The sequence below is a fragment of the Oncorhynchus keta genome, chromosome 1, assembly GCF_023373465.1.
Source record: "Oncorhynchus keta strain PuntledgeMale-10-30-2019 chromosome 1, Oket_V2, whole genome shotgun sequence".
Lineage (NCBI taxonomy): Eukaryota > Metazoa > Chordata > Actinopteri > Salmoniformes > Salmonidae > Oncorhynchus > Oncorhynchus keta.
The window spans coordinates 58,257,284-58,278,406 of NC_068421.1; the positions used below are offsets into that span (position 1 = coordinate 58,257,284).

The window sequence follows — 21,123 nt, forward strand, 5'->3', positions numbered from 1 at the left end:
GAACATGCACACTGTTCCCGGCCCTTATTAACCCTCCACCCGCGAACACGCACACTGTTCCCGACCCTTATTGCCCCTCCACCCGCGGACATGCACACTGTTACCGACCCTTATTGCCCCTCCACCCGCGGACATGCACACTGTTACCGACCCTTATTGCCCCTCCACCCGCGGACACGCACACTGTTCCCGACCCTTATTGCCCCTCCACCCGCGAACATGCACACTGTTCCCGGCCCTTATTGCCCCTCCACCCGCGAACACGCACACTGTTCCCGACCCTTATTGCCCCTCCACCCGCGAACACGCACACTGTTCCCGGCCCTTATTACCCCTCCACCCGCGAACACGCACACTGTTCCCGACCCTTATTGCCCCTCCACCCGCGAACACGCACACTGTTCCCGGCCCTTATTGCCCCTCCACCCGCGAACACGCACACTGTTCCCGGCCCTTATTACCCCTCCACCCGCGAACACGCACACTGTTCCCGACCCTTATTGCCCCTCCACCCGCGAACACGCACACTGTTCCCGACCCTTATTGCCCCTCCACCCGCGGACACGCACACTGTTCCCGACCCTTATTACCCCTCCACCCGCGGACACGCACACTGTTCCCGACCCTTATTACCCCTCCACCCGCGAACACGCACACTGTTCCCGGCCCTTATTGCCCCTCCACCCGCGAACACGCACACTGTTCCCGACCCTTATTGCCCCTCCACCCGCGAACACGCACACTGTTCCCGGCCCTTATTACCCCTCCACCCGCGAACACGCACACTGTTCCCGACCCTTATTACCCCTCCACCCGCGAACACGCACACTGTTCCCGACCCTTATTGCCCCTCCACCCGCGAACACGCACACTGTTCCCGGCCCTTATTACCCCCACCCGCGAACACGCACACTGTTCCCGGCCCTTATTACCCCTCCACCCCTGACTAAGCATCAACATCACACGGTTGGACTTCAGTATTCAACGTTTGTCCAGAGGGGATATAAATGTCAAATTTTGACGGTTAAGTTCAGCGATTAATTCCGAATGGTTAGGGTAAGAGTTAAAGTTTAGGATAGAGTCAAAAATAAAATTGTGCCAAGCACTGGGATTTGAACACAGGACGCTTGGAGCCGGAACTTGCGGCTTGCGTCCATCCACAACGCCCTAGCAAGCCGCAGGCCTACTTGATGTTAATAACACACACCGTTGCCCCTGGTGCACAGTTTTGAAGGCATCTCCTGATGTCTTGGGGACCTGGATGAACGTTGAATGTCGCCTTGGATCTGGAGTGACCTGGCTTGACTTAGCCCATGTCCCCTTGACAGTCACACACACACCGGTGACTATGAGGCCCAACCAGGTCACTCCAGCACAGCCCAGCTCTGACTGGCTCATTCTCCCATCACACAGCACAGTGGAGAGATGAGCTGCCTGCCTGCCAGTGAGAGTCACAAACACTCAGCATCTCCCTGTCACAGCATGCTTACTCAGCCTCACCTTAAAAGGCACACCCTCCTCATTCAAACACATTCACTGTTAGAGCCTCACCTCTGTGCATGGAAAACAGACACTTTGCATTCACACACCCACCTTTGAAAACAGCACACACCCTCCCCATTCACACACACTCTGTCACAGGCAGCTTCCGCAGCCTTACCTCACCTCTGCAGGCAGGCAGGGAACAGCAGCCTGGACACAGCAGGACCATGCAGCTAAGCTTCCTCATGCAAAAACTGACTGAGCCAGTGATAATGTCAAATACCATCAACGCAGGCATTGGAGCAAAACATTACACATTTACAATATTAGGAAGGTGTTCATAATGCTTTGTACACAGTGTATTTGTATCAGCTATAGTTAAACAGTAAATCTACAATGATTCTGAGTCTGGCTATGAGTACAACACACAGGGCTGGAAAGAGGGTGACCTTCTGCAGCTCTTAACCTTTCCCCCTCTCCACAGTGACCTTTAACCCCTGACCCAACTCACCGATCTCGCAGCTCTCTCCAGAGTAGCCCTGGGGGCAGTAGCAGCTGTAGCCGTCGCCCTCCGGCAGGCAGCTGCCTCCATGCAGACAGGGGTTGGTCTGGCACGGGTTGTCTTCAGCTGTAGAATGGAGATAGAGCAGGGGGGTTAACCGAGGGAGATGTGTACACAGAGATGCAGTACATTAACACACACATGCCAAGCAGCTACCTGGACTATTTGCATGACCCTTTTTTTGCACTAACGTTTTTGATTCATTACAAACGCTGCTGCTACTGTTAATTATCTGTTGCTTTAGTCCTAGTTTATGTACCTCAATTACCTCGTACACATCGCCTCGGTACTGGTACCCCATGGTCTGATATACCCCTTGACTTTTTTCAAATTTTGTCTTATTCTAAAAAAAAACAAATGTCCCCTCATTTTTTCCCCTAATCAATATCCCAAAGCAAAAACAGGTTTTTAGACATTTTTACGAATTAAAAAAACTTTAATAAACGGAAATAAAACATTTTCATAAGTACTCACACCCTTTGCTCAGTACTTTGTTGAAGCTTTCCGAAGGCACCGTATAGTCAATTTATGTGTATTTGTGTATTTATTAATGCTTTTATTATTACGCGTTATTACTTTTCTATTATTTCTCTATTTTCTTTCTCTCTGCTTTGTTGGGAAGGGCCGGTAAGTTCCAGGCCGCAAGGTGTATCTCTACAGCATAGGCATATCTCTGGGTGGCGTGGACGTCTCCATGCATGCACCCTATCTACATAGAACTCATTCAATATTGCACCATCCCATTCTCTGGGCTCTGTCTACTATGTCCGACCACTGGAGTCTTTGCCACTCAAAATATTTTGGGGGGGAGAATATTTTGATATTTATTTCAGCACTCAAAATCTTGCCAAAGCATATTCTGTAAGAGCGGTTAATATGAATTTAAAACCATTTGACATGACATATATTTATTTACTTATGGACAAACGTAGGCTGTCTGGCATAAGCTTATTCCCACACTTTACAATAACTCTGTTGCAATGGTCTTAGGTAGCCTCCGAATAGGCGATTCCCTCCATCGCGACACTGCTGCCCAGTTGAAGAGCTTGTGATCTCCATGTAGCACCACAGCACCATGCGCCTTCGGAAAAGCACCCATCAACCTCAGATGTCTTTCTGGAGGCATGCGGCCATATAGAGCCATTATACCCTAATGTAGGACTATTTGCCTACGAGCCAAATAAAGTGAAGAGCATGCATGATGTGTGCAACTCGTCATTCCAACATATTTGAACATTTAATTCATCCTTCATTCAGTCAGTATGTCATCCATTCAGTCAGTATGTCATCCATTCAGTCAGTATGTCATCCATTCAGTCAGTATGTCATCCATTCAGTCAGTATGTCATCTATTCAGTCAGTATGTCATCCATTCAGTCAGTATGTCATCCATTCAGTCAGTATGTCATCCATTCAGTCAGTATGTCATCCATTCAGTCAGTATGTCATCCATTCAGTCATTTGTCTGAGTTGCAATGGGAACTAAATCAAACAAAATCAACTCAGACAAATGACTGAAAGAGAATAGAACAGAATAGTCTTATAATTATTTTTATTGAAATCCATGTGTGTATTCAAAATTATCTACATTTGCCAAAGTTCTTTAGCCTATCACTTTCATAATTCAATGTTTAATTTCTTTCTCTCTGCATTGTTGGGAAGGGCCCATAAGTAAGCATTACTCTGTTGGTTTACACCATGTGACAAATAAAATTGTATTTGACATGCACAAGTAAGTGAATGCACGCATGCAGGCGCACACACACACACACACACACACACACACACACACACACACACACACACACACACACACACACACACACACACACACACACACACACACACACACACACACACACACACACACACACACACACACACACACACTGCAGTTCTCTCTCAAGCACACACACAGAGAGATTTACACATACTAGAATTCTCCCTCTCCGGGTCGGGTGAGCTTGTATCTTTCCCCTCATACATCATTAAGTAAGCCTGGGTATTATAAATGCTGGAAAAGAGATGTAGCGCATCAGATTGTGTCTGGGCCTGGAAACTTATCTGGGTTGGCTAATACAACCATACTTAATGTAGCTATCTCTCCCCACAGCCACGAAACAAAGCCTCATAACCTGGTGCTGTGCAACTTTCCTTGTCAAACACCAGCTCCGTCCTAAAAGTAGAGCCTATAATTACGACTTAATCTACTCTCTCACCATTTATCCCAAAATGTTTCCCTTGAAGAGCGGTGCTTGGATTTATAGCCTGGCAAAATAAAATGTGTTAATTACCTCGCAACAACACGGTCATATGGCATTAAAAGAGATGGCTCCAAGGGTGCCTGACTGGGCGATGATCAGGTAATTTATGAGTACCCAGCTCATCAGAGTGACGCGGGGGTGGCACACATTGTCCCCTCCCCCCCACCGAGCATCCGTCCTGTTAAAAAGGAGTGGGGGACAGACAGAGCAGCCAATCTGTCACCTTGTGGAAAGGAAAGTCACAGTCACAGTCACACGGCCAGCACCCCCCTCTGCCTTGGGTCTCTCTCACTCTCTCAAACAGAGTGTGTCGCTGAGAGGGTGAAGTGCAGTATGAAGGACCTGTCAGATTGTCTATCTTCTGTATTATTCCTCAATCTAAAGCTCTTCAATGTGAAGACTGGGGCTCTATCTGAGAGTCACTGGCAGGTCATGGTTCTCTGTTACTTGGTTATCTGTGGTAGCTCATCCACCACTAATATATTCATTAGCATCGCATATCTAACAGTGGCCTGTTTAGCCCTGTGTTGGTAAAGAATCCACACCTGCTCCATTTTTTTATGTGATGGTTAACAATGACTGTGTGGGTCTGACGAGACAGCTCTAGTCAACAGGGTCCACAGCAGCTGGGACTGTTTGCTCTGATAAATATCACAACCGCGAAAAATGCTCTACCTCCCTGTTATTGGTAATGGTGAGAGCTTAGCATGTTAAAAATTCCTTCATGATTATTTGAAATCATGGAAGCATCCACACAAATGTAAAAGTTTTCAGAAAAATGTTTTATTCTTATTTACAATGAAAGGGACTCCAAAATGACACAATGCATTATTGACCATTCATTGCTGTTGGGCACAAAAAAACATAAAACACAAAACAAAAAAAATATTTTGTCGAGTCACAAGCTTGATTTCAGGGCTGGTGTTATGGGCGGGCCTTAGGGGGCCTGGTAGGCCCTACCATACCTCCTTGCCCGTCCAAATAAAATATTGAAATATTGATTATTCTTTGCCCGAGACGTTTGCCAACAGAACGATGAAGCTGACCACGCCTCTGGCGTTATGTGTGCGAGCGCTGCAAAATAAATTTACACATACAGTGCATTCGGAAAGTATTCAGACCCCTTGACTTTTTCACTCCAGTCTGAGGTCCTGAGCACTCTGGAGCAGGTTTTCATCGAGGATGTAACTGTACTTTGCTCCGTTCATCTTTCCCTCGACCCTGACTAGTCTCCCAGTCACTGAAAAACATCCCCACAGCATGATGCTGCCACCACCGTGCCCCACCGTAGGGATGGATCCAGGTTTCCTCCAGCCTTGACACTTGGAATTCAGGCCAAAGAGTTTAATCTTGGTTTCATCAGACTAGAGACTGTTGTTTTTCATGGTCTGAGTCCTTTAGGTGCCTTTTGGCAAACACCAAGGGGGTTGTCATGTGATTGAAAGATGAACTGAGGTCCACACTCCAGTCCAGTTGTTGGTGGTAATGCACCTTAAAGTTGATTGCCTACCTGTCACGCCTTGGTCATTGTATTTTGTGTTTTCTTTATTATTTGGTCAGGCCAGGGTGTGACATGGGTTTATGTTGTTATATTTCGTATCGGGGTTTTTGTATTATTGGGATTGCGGCTGAGTAGGGGTGTTGTATGGGCTTGGCTGCCTGAGGCGGTTCTCAATCAGAGTCAGGTGATTCTCGTTGTCTCTGATTGGGAACCGTATTTAGGTAGCCTGGTTTCGCTGTGTATTTTGTGGGTGATTGTTCCTGTCTCTGTGTAGTTTCACCAGATAGGCTGTAATTAGGTTTCACGTTCCGTTTGTTGTTTTGTATTTTGTATCGTTATTTCATGTGTCACTTTTTCTATTAAAGTCATGAGTAACCACTACGCTGCATTTCGGTCCGACTCTCTTTCTACAAACGAAGAACGACGTTACACTACCGCTATATAAAGTCCACAGAAGAAGAAGAAGAGGATGACTGAAGGATTAGAGAAAACTAGAAAATAACTAGGTTTCCCCTTTTATCTGTGGCTTAATCATTGACAAAATCAATGTGCGCGTGCCCAGTCTAGTCAGCATGTGTCACAGTTAAAGCATCGAAGTGATGTGGCATGTCATAATATTTCTGGCCAGACAGCATCAGATACATGGACTACATATAGAGGGGCGGCGCTGTTTCGCTTGTTCGGATGCTTTCTCCTGTCATATACACTGCTCAAAAAAACAAAGGGAACACTAAAATAACACATCCTAGATCTGAATGAATGAAATTGTCACGCCTTGGTCATTGTATTTTGTGTTTTTGTTATATGTTTGGGTTGGCCAGGGTGTGACATGGGTTTATATGTCGTTGTCTCTGATTGGGAACCGTATTTAGGGAGCCATAGTTTCGCTTTGTATTTCATGGGTGTTTGTTCCTGTCTCTGTGTTGTAGTCACCAGATAGGCTGTAATTAGTTTCACGTTCCGTTCTGTTGTTTTTGTATTTAGTTTCAGTTATTTCATGTACCGCGATTCTTTCATTAAAGTCATGAGTAACCTACACGCTGCATTTCGGTCCGACTCTCTTCTTTCAACAGACGAACGCCGTTACAGAAATATTCTTATTAAATATTTTTTTCTTTACAACAAAATCACACAAAAATTATCAATGGAAATCAAATTTATCAACCCATGGAGGTCTGGATTTGGAGTCACACTCAAAATTAAAGTGGAAAACCACACTACAGGCTGATCCAACTTTGATGTAATGTCCTTAAAACAAGTCAAAATGAGGCTCAGTAGTGTGTGTGGCCTCCACGTGCCTGTATGACCTCCCTACAATGCCTGGGCATGCTCCTGATGAGGTGGCGGATGGTCTCCTGAGGGATCTCCTCCCAGACCTGGACTAAAGCATCCGCCAACTCCTGGACAGTCTGTGGTGCAACGTGGTGTTGGTGGATGGAGCGAGACATGATGTCCCAGATGTGCTCAATTGCATTCGGGTCTGGGGAACAGGCGGGCCAATCCATAGCATCAATTCCTTCCTCTTGCAGGAACTGCTGACACACTCCAGTACATGAGGTTTAGCATTGTCTTGCATTAGGAGGAACCCAGGGCCAACCGCACCAGCATATGGTCTCACAAGGGGTCTGAGGATCTCATCTCGGTACCTAATGGCAGTCAGGCGACCTCTGGCGAGCACATGGAGGGCTGTGCGGCCCACCAAAGAAATGCCACCCAACACCATGACTGACCCACCGCCAAACCGGTCATGCTGGAGGATGTTGCAGGCAGCAGAACGTTCTCCACGGCATCTCCAGACTCTGTCACGTCTGTCACGTGCTCAGTGTGAACCTGCTTTCATCTGTGAAGAGCACAGTGCGCCAGTGGCGAATTTGCCAATCTCTGGCAAATGCCAAACGTCTTGCACGGTGTTGGGCTGTAAGCACAACCCCCACCTGTGGACGTCGGGCCCTCATACCACCCTCATGGAGTCTCTTTCTGACCGTTTGAGCAGACACATGCACATTTGTGGCCTGCTGGAGGTAATTTTGCAGGGCTCTGGCAGTGCTCCTCCTGCTCCTCCTTGCACAAAGGTGGAGGTAGCGGTCCTGCTGCTGGGTTGTTGCCTTCCTACGGCCTCCTCCACGTCTCCTGGTGTACTGGCCTGTCTCCTGGTAGAGCCTCCATGCTCTGGACACTACGCTGACAGAGACAGCAAACCTTCTTGCCACAGCTCGCATTGATGTTCCATCCTGGATGAGCTGCACTACCTGAGCCACTTGTGTGGGTTGTAGACTCGTGCTACCACTAGAGTGAAAGCACCGCCAGCATTCAAAAGTGACCAAAACATCAGCCAGGAAGCATAGGAACTGAGAAGTGGTCTGTGGTCAACACCTGCAGAACCACTCCTTTATTGGGGGTGTCTTGCTAATTGCCTATAATTTCCACCTGTTGTCTATTCTATTTGCACAACAGCATGTGAAATGTACTGTCAATCAGTGTTGCTTCCTAAGTGGACAGTTTGATTTCCCAGAAGTGTGATTGACTTGTAGTTACATTGTGCTGTTTAAGTGTTCCCTTTATTTTTTTGAGCAGTGTAGTATGGAGCGAGATACTTGCCAAAAGGTTGAATATATGTATCGTTAGAATCGTAAGAAAAGCCATACGTGAAACATGACGTGAAATTTAATCTGGGAACAAGCCAACACCATGTTATGATTACGGACTAACCTTTTAGGTTTGAACACATCTTGTGTTGCAATTCTGAAGTTCAATAATACCTTTCAGAGTTTTGGCAGTTTCATCTCACCAACACAAAAAAAGGCACACCAAACGGCCTGTGAGGAGCACTACGCGAACAATTACAACGCAGAAGAACGTAAGTCAAGGAAACTGGAAAGAGGTATTCTGCACATTTTCAAGTTAAACGTGTCCAATTCTTTATTACTCCTCAGTTGAGTTTACTTCACATTTAGGTAGCTAATGTAATGGATTTGTTTGCCAGCACAAGTCTCGATAGCGCAAGCTGTATTATGCCTACAACAGTAAAGTTTCAGTCCGCTAGGTGTATCTCTACAGCATGGGCATATCTCTGGGTGACGTGGACATCTCCATGCATGCACCGAATCAAAATTTGACTCATTCAGTCTTGCACCATCCCATTCTCTGGGCTCTGTCTACAATCATAACCAGTAGTATCTACAATAAATACTGAATCATTAACAGTAGTATATACCAGGAATAATGAATCATTACCAGTAGTATCTACCAGAAACATAGAATAATACTAGATGTTTGGTGAATCTATGAATTATGTCTGACCACTGGAGTCTTTGCCACTCAAAATATTTTTTTGGGGGGGAGAATATTTTGATATTTATTTCAGCACTCAAAATCTTGACCAAGCATATTCTGTAAGAGGGGTTAATATGAATTTAAAACCATTTGACATGATTTATATTAATTGGTTCATGAACATATGGACTTTGTACAAGGGAGAGGTTAAACGTAGGCTGTCTGGCATAAGCTTACTCCCACACTTTACAATAACTCTGTTGCAATGGTTTTAGGTAGCCTCCGTATAGACGATTCCCTCCATCGCGACACTGCTGCCCAGTTGAAGAGCTTGTGATCTCCATGTAGCACCACAGCACCATGCGCCTTTGGAAAAGCACCCCTCAGCCTCAGATGTCTTTCTGGAGGCATGCAGCCATATAGAGCCATTATACTCTAATGTAGGACTATTTGCCTACGAGCCAAATAAAGTGAAGAGCATGCATGATGTGTGCAACTCGTCATTCCAACATATTTGAACATTTAATTCATCCTTCATTCAGGTCAGTCAGTATGTCATGCATTCAGTCCGTATGTCATCCATTCAGTCGGTATATCATCCGTTCAGTCAGTATGTCATCCATTCAGTCAGTATGTCATCCATTCAGTCAGTATGTCATCCATTCAGTCAGTATATCATCCATTCAGTCAGTATGTCATCCATTCAGTCAGTATGTCATCCATTCAGTCATTTGTCTGAGTTGCAATAGGAACTAAATCAAAGAGAATAGAACTGAATTATCAAAATTCTTTCGCCTATCACTTTAATAAGTAAATGTTTAATTTAAGTCTATTCAAAGAAAAGAATAGGCTTTCAACATGTAGGAATAATTTCAGAACTCAATTTCTGTTTTAAAACGAATCGAGTAAAGGTAAACGTAAAGTAAGAATTGAACGTGTAAATGTTCACTCATATTCATAACATCCCTATGTTTGTACGTTTACAGATCAAATTAAATGTTTTCGTTTCATGTTTGATGCATGGCTTTTCTTATGATCCTAACAAGTTATGTATGGATATTCTTACGATCCTAACGATATGCACGTTCAACCTGTTTGGCAGCTATCTCGCTCCATACTCTAGTTTCAGCAGAGAGGAAGAGACTAAGTGAGAGGGCTCACTCTCACCAAAATCAGTCCATTATAAACCATATGCGTTTCTATGCGAATAATATGCAGACCTAAGCTTGTCGCCTGACCTCCCGCCTTTGCAGCAAAGACTCACATTGTTAGTGCATAGACATGAGCATCTCGTCATTACAGATCTCTGGTTTCAGCCTCCTGTGAATTGGAAAGGAAAGTTGGCGTGTGCACAGTGCACTGTTAGAATGCTGGTTTGCCCTAAAGTAAATGTATGTTTTGCCAAAATTATATAATTACTCCTGTCTAAATAAAATAATTCAAAATACTTCACCAGGCAGCATGACTTAGGCATCGAGGCAGTGCTTAATTTGAGTCGGATCCTGGCACCTCTCAGATTGACTTTGTTCATTCCAGCACCTATTTCCCCGGTACCTCTCGCGGCATGATTTATTAATTGTTTCACTGTTCACACTGTAAACATTCTAGTAAAAGCGATCAGTGTTAAATAAAGTTACCTCCTCGTTATTTCTCCCACCCCCCAGAAAGACAATAATGTAAAAGTGCTGTGATCCTTCTGTGTAATCATCATATCCTGCCACACTGATTCCAGACCCGCTCGCTCATTTGTACATAGAGATTATGCAGAGGGGGATTGGGGTAAGTCACTGATCTTAAGCCAGAGAACTGTCAGTCGCGGAGTAGAGGAGTGAGTAGAAAACTGTTCCTGATGGCGATGCCTTAGCTTGCAGAGCTGCTAATCCCGTCAGTTCAGCATAACCATCGGCACCGCCACTAGCTAGTAGGCCTGCTAGTGAGTCAGACTCAGCGGGAGAGGGAGACGGGAAGCTAGGGGGGACAGTACATCATCCACCAACAAAGTTCTCGGAGCGGGTGCAATTTGCAGTTCAAGAACAAGCAAACGTATAACCTCTGGCTTGTCATGCAGAATTCAAAGCTGGGCTGTACAACATGCAAAAGGATAGGGAGCTTGTGTCTAGAAATGACTGGAGGGATTAAACTAGCAAAAGAAGGGGTAGAATGTAAAGTATCGTCCTCTGGCTCAGACTTAAAAACAAAACAAACGAAGAGCCCTCAGAAAAAAAAGGTTTTTGAACATGCCCGAACCAAGTCACATTTGGTGGCAGCAAGCCTTGTAGACAAGGCTAAAGAGGACACCCAGGTTATAGTTAATACTCAACATGTAAAAAATACTCTACAGTCAGAATCTTCAGAACAGGCTTAGAAGGGGGCTGAACATCACAGGCCCTCTTATGGCTTTGAGCAAGAAGTTGACTGTCAGGATTTATAAACTTTTTCTGTACTGTGAAGTTAATCTGAATATGTGCATCATATCACATAGGCTGGAGGTCTATATATTCTCATATGTGTATTCTGCTGTAGTCTACATTGATTTATGTTATTTGAACCTATACGCCAATATTGTGATGTTTGTTCTACTGCTACATTGATATCTTGATAATTAGATGAAATTCCTGTCTCGTAACACCCACTGCTGAGTGTGTGCGCATATGCTGGCCTTATGATGGATCCAAACACATTAAGATACTTACATTACACATAAAACAAAATATAAAACAGTACATCATGTAACATTATTACACCACTACATATCTACAAATGTATAATATCGCCATACAACAATATTATTACAATGTGTCACGTTCGTCGTAAAGAGGGGACCAAAGCGCAGCGTGATTAGAATGCATTCTTCTTTTAATGAAGGAAGAACACGAAGAACAAACTAACCAAAACAACAACACGACCGTGACGCTATGAACAGTGATGACACAGGCAACTACACATAGACAATAACCCAAACTATCCAAGGCATATGGCTACCTAAATAGGGTCCCCAATCAGAGACAACGATAAACAGCTGCCTCTGATTGAGAACCAATCTAGGCAACCATAGGCATAAAAAAGACATATCTCACCCTCGTCACACCCTGACCTAACCAAAATAATAAAGACAACAAAGATAACAGGTCAGGGCGTGACAGTGTGTTTGTATAGAGTGTGTGTGCTAGCGCTTGTGTACCTTTGTGTGTGTTTCTTCACAGTCCCTGCTGTTCCAAGGTGTACTTTTACCATTTGTTTTGTATCTGATTCTACTGCTTGCATCAGTTACCTGATGTGGAATAGAGTTCCATATAATCATGGCTCTACTGATGTCGTACTGTGTGCCTCCCATAGACTTTTCTGGACTTGGGGATTGTGAAGAGACCTCTGGTAGCGTGTCTTGTGGGGTATGCATGGGTGTCAGAGCTGTGTGCTAGTAGTTTAAACACACAACTCGGTACATTCAGCTTGTCAACACTTCTTACAAAAACATGTACTGATGAAGTTAATCTCTCCTCTACTTTCAGCCATGAGAGATTGACATGCATATTATTAATGTTAGATCTACATGTACATTTAAAGGCCAGCCGTGCTGCCCTGTTCTGAGCCAGTTGTAATTTTCCCAAGTCCTTCTTTGTGGCACCTGACCAAACTACTGAACAGTAGTCCACGTGCAACAAAACTAGGGCCTGTAGTACCTGCCTTGTTTATAGGGTTGTTAAGGCAGAGCAGTGCATTATTATGTACAGACTTCTCCCCATCTTCAATCAAATGAAATCAAACTCTATTTGTCATATGCGCCGAATACAACAAGTGTAGACCTTACAGTGAAATGCTTTCTTATAAGCCCTTAACAAACAGTGCAGTTCAAGAAGAGTTAATAAAATATTTACCAAATAAACTAAAGTAAAAAAGAACATAACAATAATGAGGCTACATACAGGGGGTACCGGTACCGAGTCAGTGTGTGGGGGTACAGGTTAGTTGAGGTAACTCTCGACCCGCTCCACTACATTGACGTTAAAACCTCTTCAGGCTAGGGTCTATTTTTCTCCACTTCCTGTCTGCTTGTTAATCAGGCCCAGAAGCCAGGATATGAATATAATTGGTACCATTGGATAGAAAACACTTTGAAGAAATGTTACAATAATATATGAGACTGTAACACAATTGATATGGTAGGAGAAAATCCAAAGAAAAACCAGCCAGATTTTCAATGGAAAGCTAATGGTCATATGCAATTCCAGCTCACAGATTGCAAGGTTTCGGAATTATTTCTTCCAAAATGAGGAAGAATTTTGAGTTTTGTTACTGGGAGTTAGAGTTGGAAATCAGTCTGTGCGTGCGCTTTAAAGAGGACTCGCACTTGCTAATTTTGCTTTTCTATTGAACATATCCGTATGAAATATCCTTTCCGTATGAAATATTCTATTTTAATTACATTTTAGGGTACCTGAGGATTAGATATAAATGTATTTTGTCTTCTTTTAACAAAGTTTGGCGGTAGCTTTTTGGATTTCTTTCTCTGCATGTTGAACGAGTGGATTACTCAAATCTATGGCGCCAACTAAACTGACTTTTTGGGACATAAAGAAGGACCAATCTACTGAATAAACTATCTAACAAAACGACCATGCATGTTGTAGCTGGGACCCTTGGGATGGCAAATCAGAGGAGGATTTTCAAAAAGTAAGTGAATACGTGTAAGTGATTTTACGAAGCCTTGTGCTGGTTGAAAAATATTTTGATGTTGGGCACCATCCTCAAACAATCGCATGGCATGCTTTCACTGTAAAGCCTATTGTAAATCAGACAATGCAGTTGAATTAACAAGAATTTAAGCTTTTTTTTAACCGTTTAACAATTTTTATGATAATTTATTTGAATTGTGCGCAATCCAATTAGCGGAATGATTTTTGCTTCCCTCCAGGTCTGGGGGCACAGACTTTCTACGAGGCTTAAATTGAAGATATGGCAAATAGGAGTGGAAATATCGTCCACTATTACAGTAATGTTCCATCCAGGTTGCAAGACCCCGGTGGCTTGTCATTGTTGATAGACACAATACTTTTGAATTTTACGGAATTTAATAATTTTGTCAGATATACTTTGTTGCTGCACTTGCCAAGTTTCTTAATCTTGCCAATGAAAAAATCATTAAAGTGGTCGGCAATATCAATGGGTTTTGTGAGGAATGAGCCAAAAATGTCATTTAAGGTGCTCCACTATCATTCTTTATTTTGGTTTCATACTATAGTTTATTTTTATTCAGTTTAGTCACATGATTTCTCAATTTGTGGTACGTTTGCCAATCAGTTGTGCTGCCAGACTTATTGCCATACCATTTGCCTCATCTCTCTCAACCATACAGTTTTTCAATTCCTCATCAATCCAAGGGGATTTAACCATTTTTACTGTCATTTTCCTAATAGGTGCATGCTTATTAGCAACTGGAAAAAGCAATATATGTGTAAAGTGCAGCGTCTGGTTGCTCCTCATTACACACCACAGACCAGCAATTATTCTTTATATCATCAACATAAGAATCATTACAACAATTTTTTATGACCTCTTAAACACTATATTAGGCCCAGCCTTTGGAACTTTGGTTTTCCTAGATATTAGAGGTCGACCGATTAATCGGAATGGCCGATTAATTAGGGCCGATTTCAAGTTTCCATAACAATCGGAAATCGGAAATTTTGGACACCGATTTTGCCCCCCCCCAATTTTTTTTTTTACACCTTTATTTAATCTTTATTTAACTAGGCAAGTCAGTTAAAGAACACATTCTTATTTTCAATGACGGCCTAGGAACGGTGGGTTAACTGCCTTGTTCAGGGGCAAAACAACAGATTTTTACGTTGCCAGCTCGGGGATTCAATCTTGCAACCTTACAGTTAACTAGTCCAACGCTCTAACACCTGCTTTACATTGCACTCCACGAGGAGCCTGCCCGTTACGCGAATGCAGTAAGAAGCCAAGGAAAGTTGCTAGCTAGCATTAAACTTATCTTATAAAAAACAATCAATCAATCATAATCACTAGTTAACTACACATGGTTGATGACATTACTAGTTTATCTAGCGTGTCCTTTGTTGCATATAATCGATGCGGTGCGCATTCGCGAAAAAGGACTGTCGTTGCTCCAACGTGTACCTAACCATAAACACCAATGCCTTTCTTAAAATCAATACACAGAAGTATATATTTTTAAACCTGCATATTTAGCCAAAAGAAATCCAGGTTAGCAGGCAATATTTACCAGGTGAAATTGTGTCACTCCTCTTGCGTTCATTGCACGCAGAGTCAGGTTATATGCAACAGTTTGGGCCGCCTGGCTTATTGCAAACTAATTTGCCAGAATTTTACGTAATTATGACATAACATTGAAGGTTGTGCAATGTAACAGGAATATTTAGACTGATGGATGCCACCCATTAGATAAAATACGGAACAGTTCTGTATTTCAGAATATCGAGATGATAGATTCCGGATTCGACCATATTAATGACCTAAGGCTCACATTTCTGTGTGTTATTATGTTAGAATTAAGTCTATGATTTGATAGAGCAGTCTGACTGAGCGATGGTAGGCAACAGCAGGCTCATAAGCATTCATTCAAACAGCACTTTCATGTGTTTTGCCAGCAGCTATGCTGTTTATGACTTCAAGCCTATCAACTCCCGAGATTAGGTTCGTGTAACCGATGTGAAATGGCTAGCTAGTTAGCAGGGTGTGTGCTAATAGCGTTTCGAACCTCACTCGCTCTGAGACTTGGAGTTGTTGTTCCCCTTGCTCTGCATGGGTAACGCTGCTTCGAGGGTGGCTGTTGTCGATGTGTTCCTGGTTCAAGCCGAGGTAGCGGCGAGGAGAAGGATGGAAGCTATACTGTTACACTGGCAATACTAAAGTGCCTGTAAGAACATCCAATAGTCAAAGGTATATGAAATACAAATGGTAGAGAGAGAAATAGTCCTATAATTCCTATAATAACTACAACCTAAAACTTCTTACCTGGGAATATTGAAGACTCATGTTAAAAGGAACCACCAGCTTTCATATGTTCTCATGTTCTGAGCAAGGAACTTAAACGTTAGCTTTCTTACATGGCACATATTGCACTTTTACTTTCTTCTCCAACACTTTGTTGTTGCATTATTTAAACCAAATTGTACATGTTTCATTATTTATTTGAGGCTAAATTGATTTGATTGATGTATCATATTAAGTTAAAATAAGTGTTCATTCAGTATTGTTGTAATTGTCATTATTACAAATACATTTTAAAAATTGGCCGATTAATCGGTATCGGCTTTTTTGGTCCCCCAATAATCGGTATTGGTATCGGCGTTGAAAAATCATAATCGGTCGACCACTACTAGATATGGCTACTATATTGTAATCACTACATCCTATGTATTTGGATACTGCTTTAAAGCACATTTCCGCAGCATTAGTAAAGATGTGAGCAATACATGTTGATGATTTAATTCCTGTGCTGTTTGTAACTACCCCGGTAGGTTGACTGATAACCTGAACAAGGTTGCAGGCACTGTTGATTTGAAGATTTTTCTTGAGTGGACAGCTTGATGAATGCCAGTTAATCTTTAAATCACCTAGAAATATAATAAAATGTAACAAAGTGTGAAACTTAGTTATGTTGTAGAAAAACCCCGATTTGAGTTGTGGCTGTCAGTAAAAAGTGTGTAAATATGTGTAAAGACCATAGCTGTGTTTGAATACCCATACTAACATAGCGTATACTACATACTTAATGAGTATATATATGAGTATATATGACATACTATACTAATAGTTCATTTTAGAATACTGTAAACAAACAGTATTCTTTCAGTTGAGTGTACTAGCACTTCACAATTATTGCTAGCTTGTTAGCATAACAAATAGCTATCTAAACATTTTACGACTTCGGGTACGGGTACGTTTGTAAATTCAATCTGGAGTGCCAGAGAGCTGGGTGTTCATAAATTCAGAGCGTGGTCAGATTGTCCGTTCGTAAATTCAGAGCATACACTGGACGCTCTGGTCGAGGAGTAGGGTTGATCCAAGCGCCCTGACCTCGGCAGTCAAGCACACACACTGACCAGAGTTGGTTAGCTTGCTAGCTACTATCTCCATACATAAATGAGAGCACACCTCACTCAGACCATTTGATTCACCCTAACATAGCTGGTTAGGATGTTTTCATGTTATCCAGAGCGTCGGTGACTGACTGTGCTGCTGGCAACAATTTAATTATGCTTTTTTTGCCGACGTTTACTGACACAAGCCATATTCAACGGGTTTTGAGCATTCGTAAATTCAACAATTATTCTGCACTCTGGCACACTCAGACATAGTGCTCTGAAATCGGAGTAGATGGCCAGAGCGAATTTACGAAGGCCTCCGAATTAACAATGTCCACTGAGAACGCACAACTTTACCATTTAGCTGAGCTAAGAATGACGTGAATAATCAATAAAGTCAATAAACGTTGGGCAGATATCATATAGTTAAAATACTGGCAAGTTTGATTTATTAGTAGCCAACTAACATTAGGTAGCTAGCTAACATACCGATACATACTGCTGTAATGATATGCTATTTGGTTCGTAAGGATAGCGTAACTAATAAATTGTCAGCAAACATAACGTGTAACTTATTTGAAAAGCAATTACTTTATTACATTGCTCAACATTTTAACATTTGTCACAATTATTTAAAGCAATGAAATTGTATCCACTCTTTTCGGATATTTTCCTCCATTTTCTTGAAATCTGAAAACGTTGTGAAGCAATGTCCATTTTCTGAAGAATTGCATTATGGGCCCTAAAAGAACTGAAATAGTGTCCACTGCTTGTATACTTCATATTTTGGCGAATGTAGTATGACATCCGGGAACTTGGCATACTAACTGTAGCCATACTATGACCAATAAGCATACTACATACTCAATTTACGTCACAAATAGTATGCTTTAGTATGAGTATTTGAACAAAGCTAATGTGTCTTGTGTTGAGTATAATTAAAATGTTGCATTAAGAAGAAGGGGAGGGGTGTGGCGAAGATATGGTGCGTCTCCAGAACGCATGCATATGCAGGAAAGTGTCCATTGGCAATGTCTTATTTCTGATTGCCTTAACGCACCATGCACACCACTTATTTTTTTTTTATCTTAGTCTCACACAAGTAAATGAAGTCTGTATATTGTAAACATTCATTGCGAATGATAGTCACTCAGTATTTTTAAAATCATTCCAACACTCCCAGCCTCAATAATCACCAAGCCTCGGTGTGAAAGAACAAAATATCATTATCCGATTATCCCATATATCCAGTGGAAATGTCATAAAAAACATATTTCTGTCCCGGCTAACAAGCGCAGGAAAATTTGAGGGCTCGAAATAGACTAGTTGACACAATGTTGCAAGTTCGTTAGCGACAGCTTCAGGCCAGATCTGTTATGATCTGATGCAATGTTGAACTTCACTAGAACTAGCTCAAGTCGAGACAAATAGAATGGGAGGCAGACATTTGTCAGCTTTTGGCCTATGTATTTTAATTTAGTTGATGGATGATAGGCCTACTGCTGCATTGGTCTATAAGCTATCTCTGAGTTCTATGCTCTCATTTCTTTAACCACCAATAGTGTATCAATGTGTCCATATGGCAAAGGTTAGTGCTCTCCCCATAGTAGAATTTTATTTTATTTCTATCATTTTACTTCAGATGATTATGATTAACCACGTGTCAATGATTTTGAGAAAATAAAGTGTTATTATTGAAATGAAGCTGATGCACAAAAATGTGCATATATATGTAAAAATTAGGGATGCACAATATATCGGTGAACTTATCGGAATCGGACGATATTAGCTAAAAATGCCAAACTTCGGTATCGGCCCGATGTCTAGTTTAACGCCGATGTGAAAAACCGATGTCAAAGTTGACGTGCATATCTATATAACGTAATGACGCCACGTAAGATTTTGCACAGCATTTCTAACCTAGCCCATAAAGTCTGCTGTATGGGCAGTCATTTGAAAGAGTAAGAATATTTCAGCGAGACTGGAGTTACACAGTAACATTTCTATTAGTTCACTACAAACTATGGAACGCTGTTTGGGTCTTTGCATGTCAAAAAGGATACACGCCAAATATCAATATTTGACAAAAACACTATTTGACGCGTTAAATAAGCTTTCCATTTGACATGTCAAATAACACAGCTCCAATATAGAATGTTGTGTGTTCTGAATTTGCATGTGCAAGCCAAGCACCACCACTACTATCAGTAGCACTGTCAAAGCTCTACAAAAAAGTCTGCAAACACTGGCCATGAACGATGTGTTTACAATACCGCATTGGTAATAAACCATTATCTGTTCGACCGCAACTTCTGGGATAGCTAGCTTTAGCTTGGTACCTAGTTAGCACCAATACAACTAGCCTAAAAACAATGACCAGTAGAAACTGCAGTCATTTTCACTATTCTTAGCAATGATTTAGGAATCCTTGTGAGTAAGTATTAGCTAGGTAGCCACTTGTTCACCCATTGAAATTGAACTTCAGTTCATGAAAATAAATAGCTAGCCAGCTACTTAACCCTGTTGACCAAAGCTAATGTTATAAGCAGCCAGCTAGCTTCATCTGGCTAGTGAGGCTTGACCAGACCGGGTTATGTGTCCTGGTTGAGAATGAAACGACTGAACAACGAAACAGCACAGCAAGTAAGTGAAAGAAATAGGTTTGATTATGTTTTACTGGTAAATGCCAACAACATAAACTTTTGGTTAGTGTGTGTGTGTGTGTGTGTTTGTAGCCTTTATTTAACTAGGCAAGTCAGTTAAGAACAAATTCTTATTTTCAATGACGGCGCCGCCCTATGGGACTCCCAATCAAGGCCGGATGTGATACAGTCTGTATTCGAACCAGGGACTGTAGTGGCGCCTCTCGAACTGAGATGCAGTCCCTTAGACGGTGTGAGTGTGTTAACTATTTAACTGTACTAGAATGCTTAAAAGGCAGCTAAAATTTTAAATATCAGTTATCGGTGTCAGGTATTTTGGCAAGGAAAATATCGGTTATCAGCCCGTCAAATCGGTGCTTGTCAAATCGGTGCATCACTAATAAATATTCTTAACTAGCACACAGATTGGTAGAACAAATTGTAAGCTTTCCCACACTTGAAACTCATGAGCTGCCTATGGTCTTTACCCATTTAAAAAAATGTGTGCAAGCGCCTGCATACATAGGAGTTCCCGTGAAAAAATGGGCCCGCCTATGGAAATCAAATGCCCGTCCAACTGATTCCTTCTGGAGCCGGATCTGCTTGATGTAGTCATTGCATGGTAGGCATATGGGACCAAATAGTCCTATTTTTGACTAAATGTAATACAATACAATATAAGTGGTGTGTGTGTGTGTGTGTGTGTGTGCGTGTGTGCATGTGTGCATGTGACTAACTCCTCCAGGCTAGTAAAGAACAGAGGTGAGCGTGTGTGAGGAGGAGGCTAGGGTCAGCCTGTTATATCTGGTGTAATTTTCCTGTCTTATCTGGGGTCCTGTGTGAATTTAAGTATGCTCCCTCTAATTCTCTCTCTCTCCTTCTCTCCCTCCCGGAGGACCTGAGCCCTAGGATCATACCTCAGGACTACCTGGCCTGATGACTCCTGGCTGTCCCCAGTCCACCTGGTCATGCTGCTGCTCCATTTTCAATTGTTCTGCATGCAGCTGGGAACACTGACCTGTTAACCGGATGCGCTACCTTGTCCCGGACCTGCTGTTTTCGACTCTCTCTCTACCGCACCTGCTGTCTCGACCTCTGAATGATTGGCTATGAAAAGCCAACTGACATTTACTCATGAGGTACTGCCCTGTTACACCCTCCACAACCACTGTGATTATTATTTGACCCTGATGGTCATCTATGAACATTTAAGCATCTTGAAGAGCAATCTGGCCTTAAATGGCCATGTACTCTTATAATTTCCACTCGGCACAGCCAGAAGAGGACTGGCCACCCCTCAGAGCCTGGTTCCTCTCTAGGTTTCTTC

At 42.5% G+C, this 21,123-nt stretch overlaps 1 protein-coding gene across 1 annotated transcript in view; it reads right to left on the reverse strand.

Moving 5' to 3' along the window:
* Positions 1–21,123, reverse strand: part of LOC118400900 (neurocan core protein-like) — a 195,164-nt gene that overhangs the window by 85,015 nt on the left and 89,026 nt on the right. Inside the window, exon 10 of the mRNA XM_052529305.1 lies at positions 1,994–2,110. Within this exon, the coding sequence (XP_052385265.1) occupies positions 1,994–2,110 (117 nt within the window). The remainder of the gene's footprint in view (positions 1–1,993; positions 2,111–21,123) is intronic.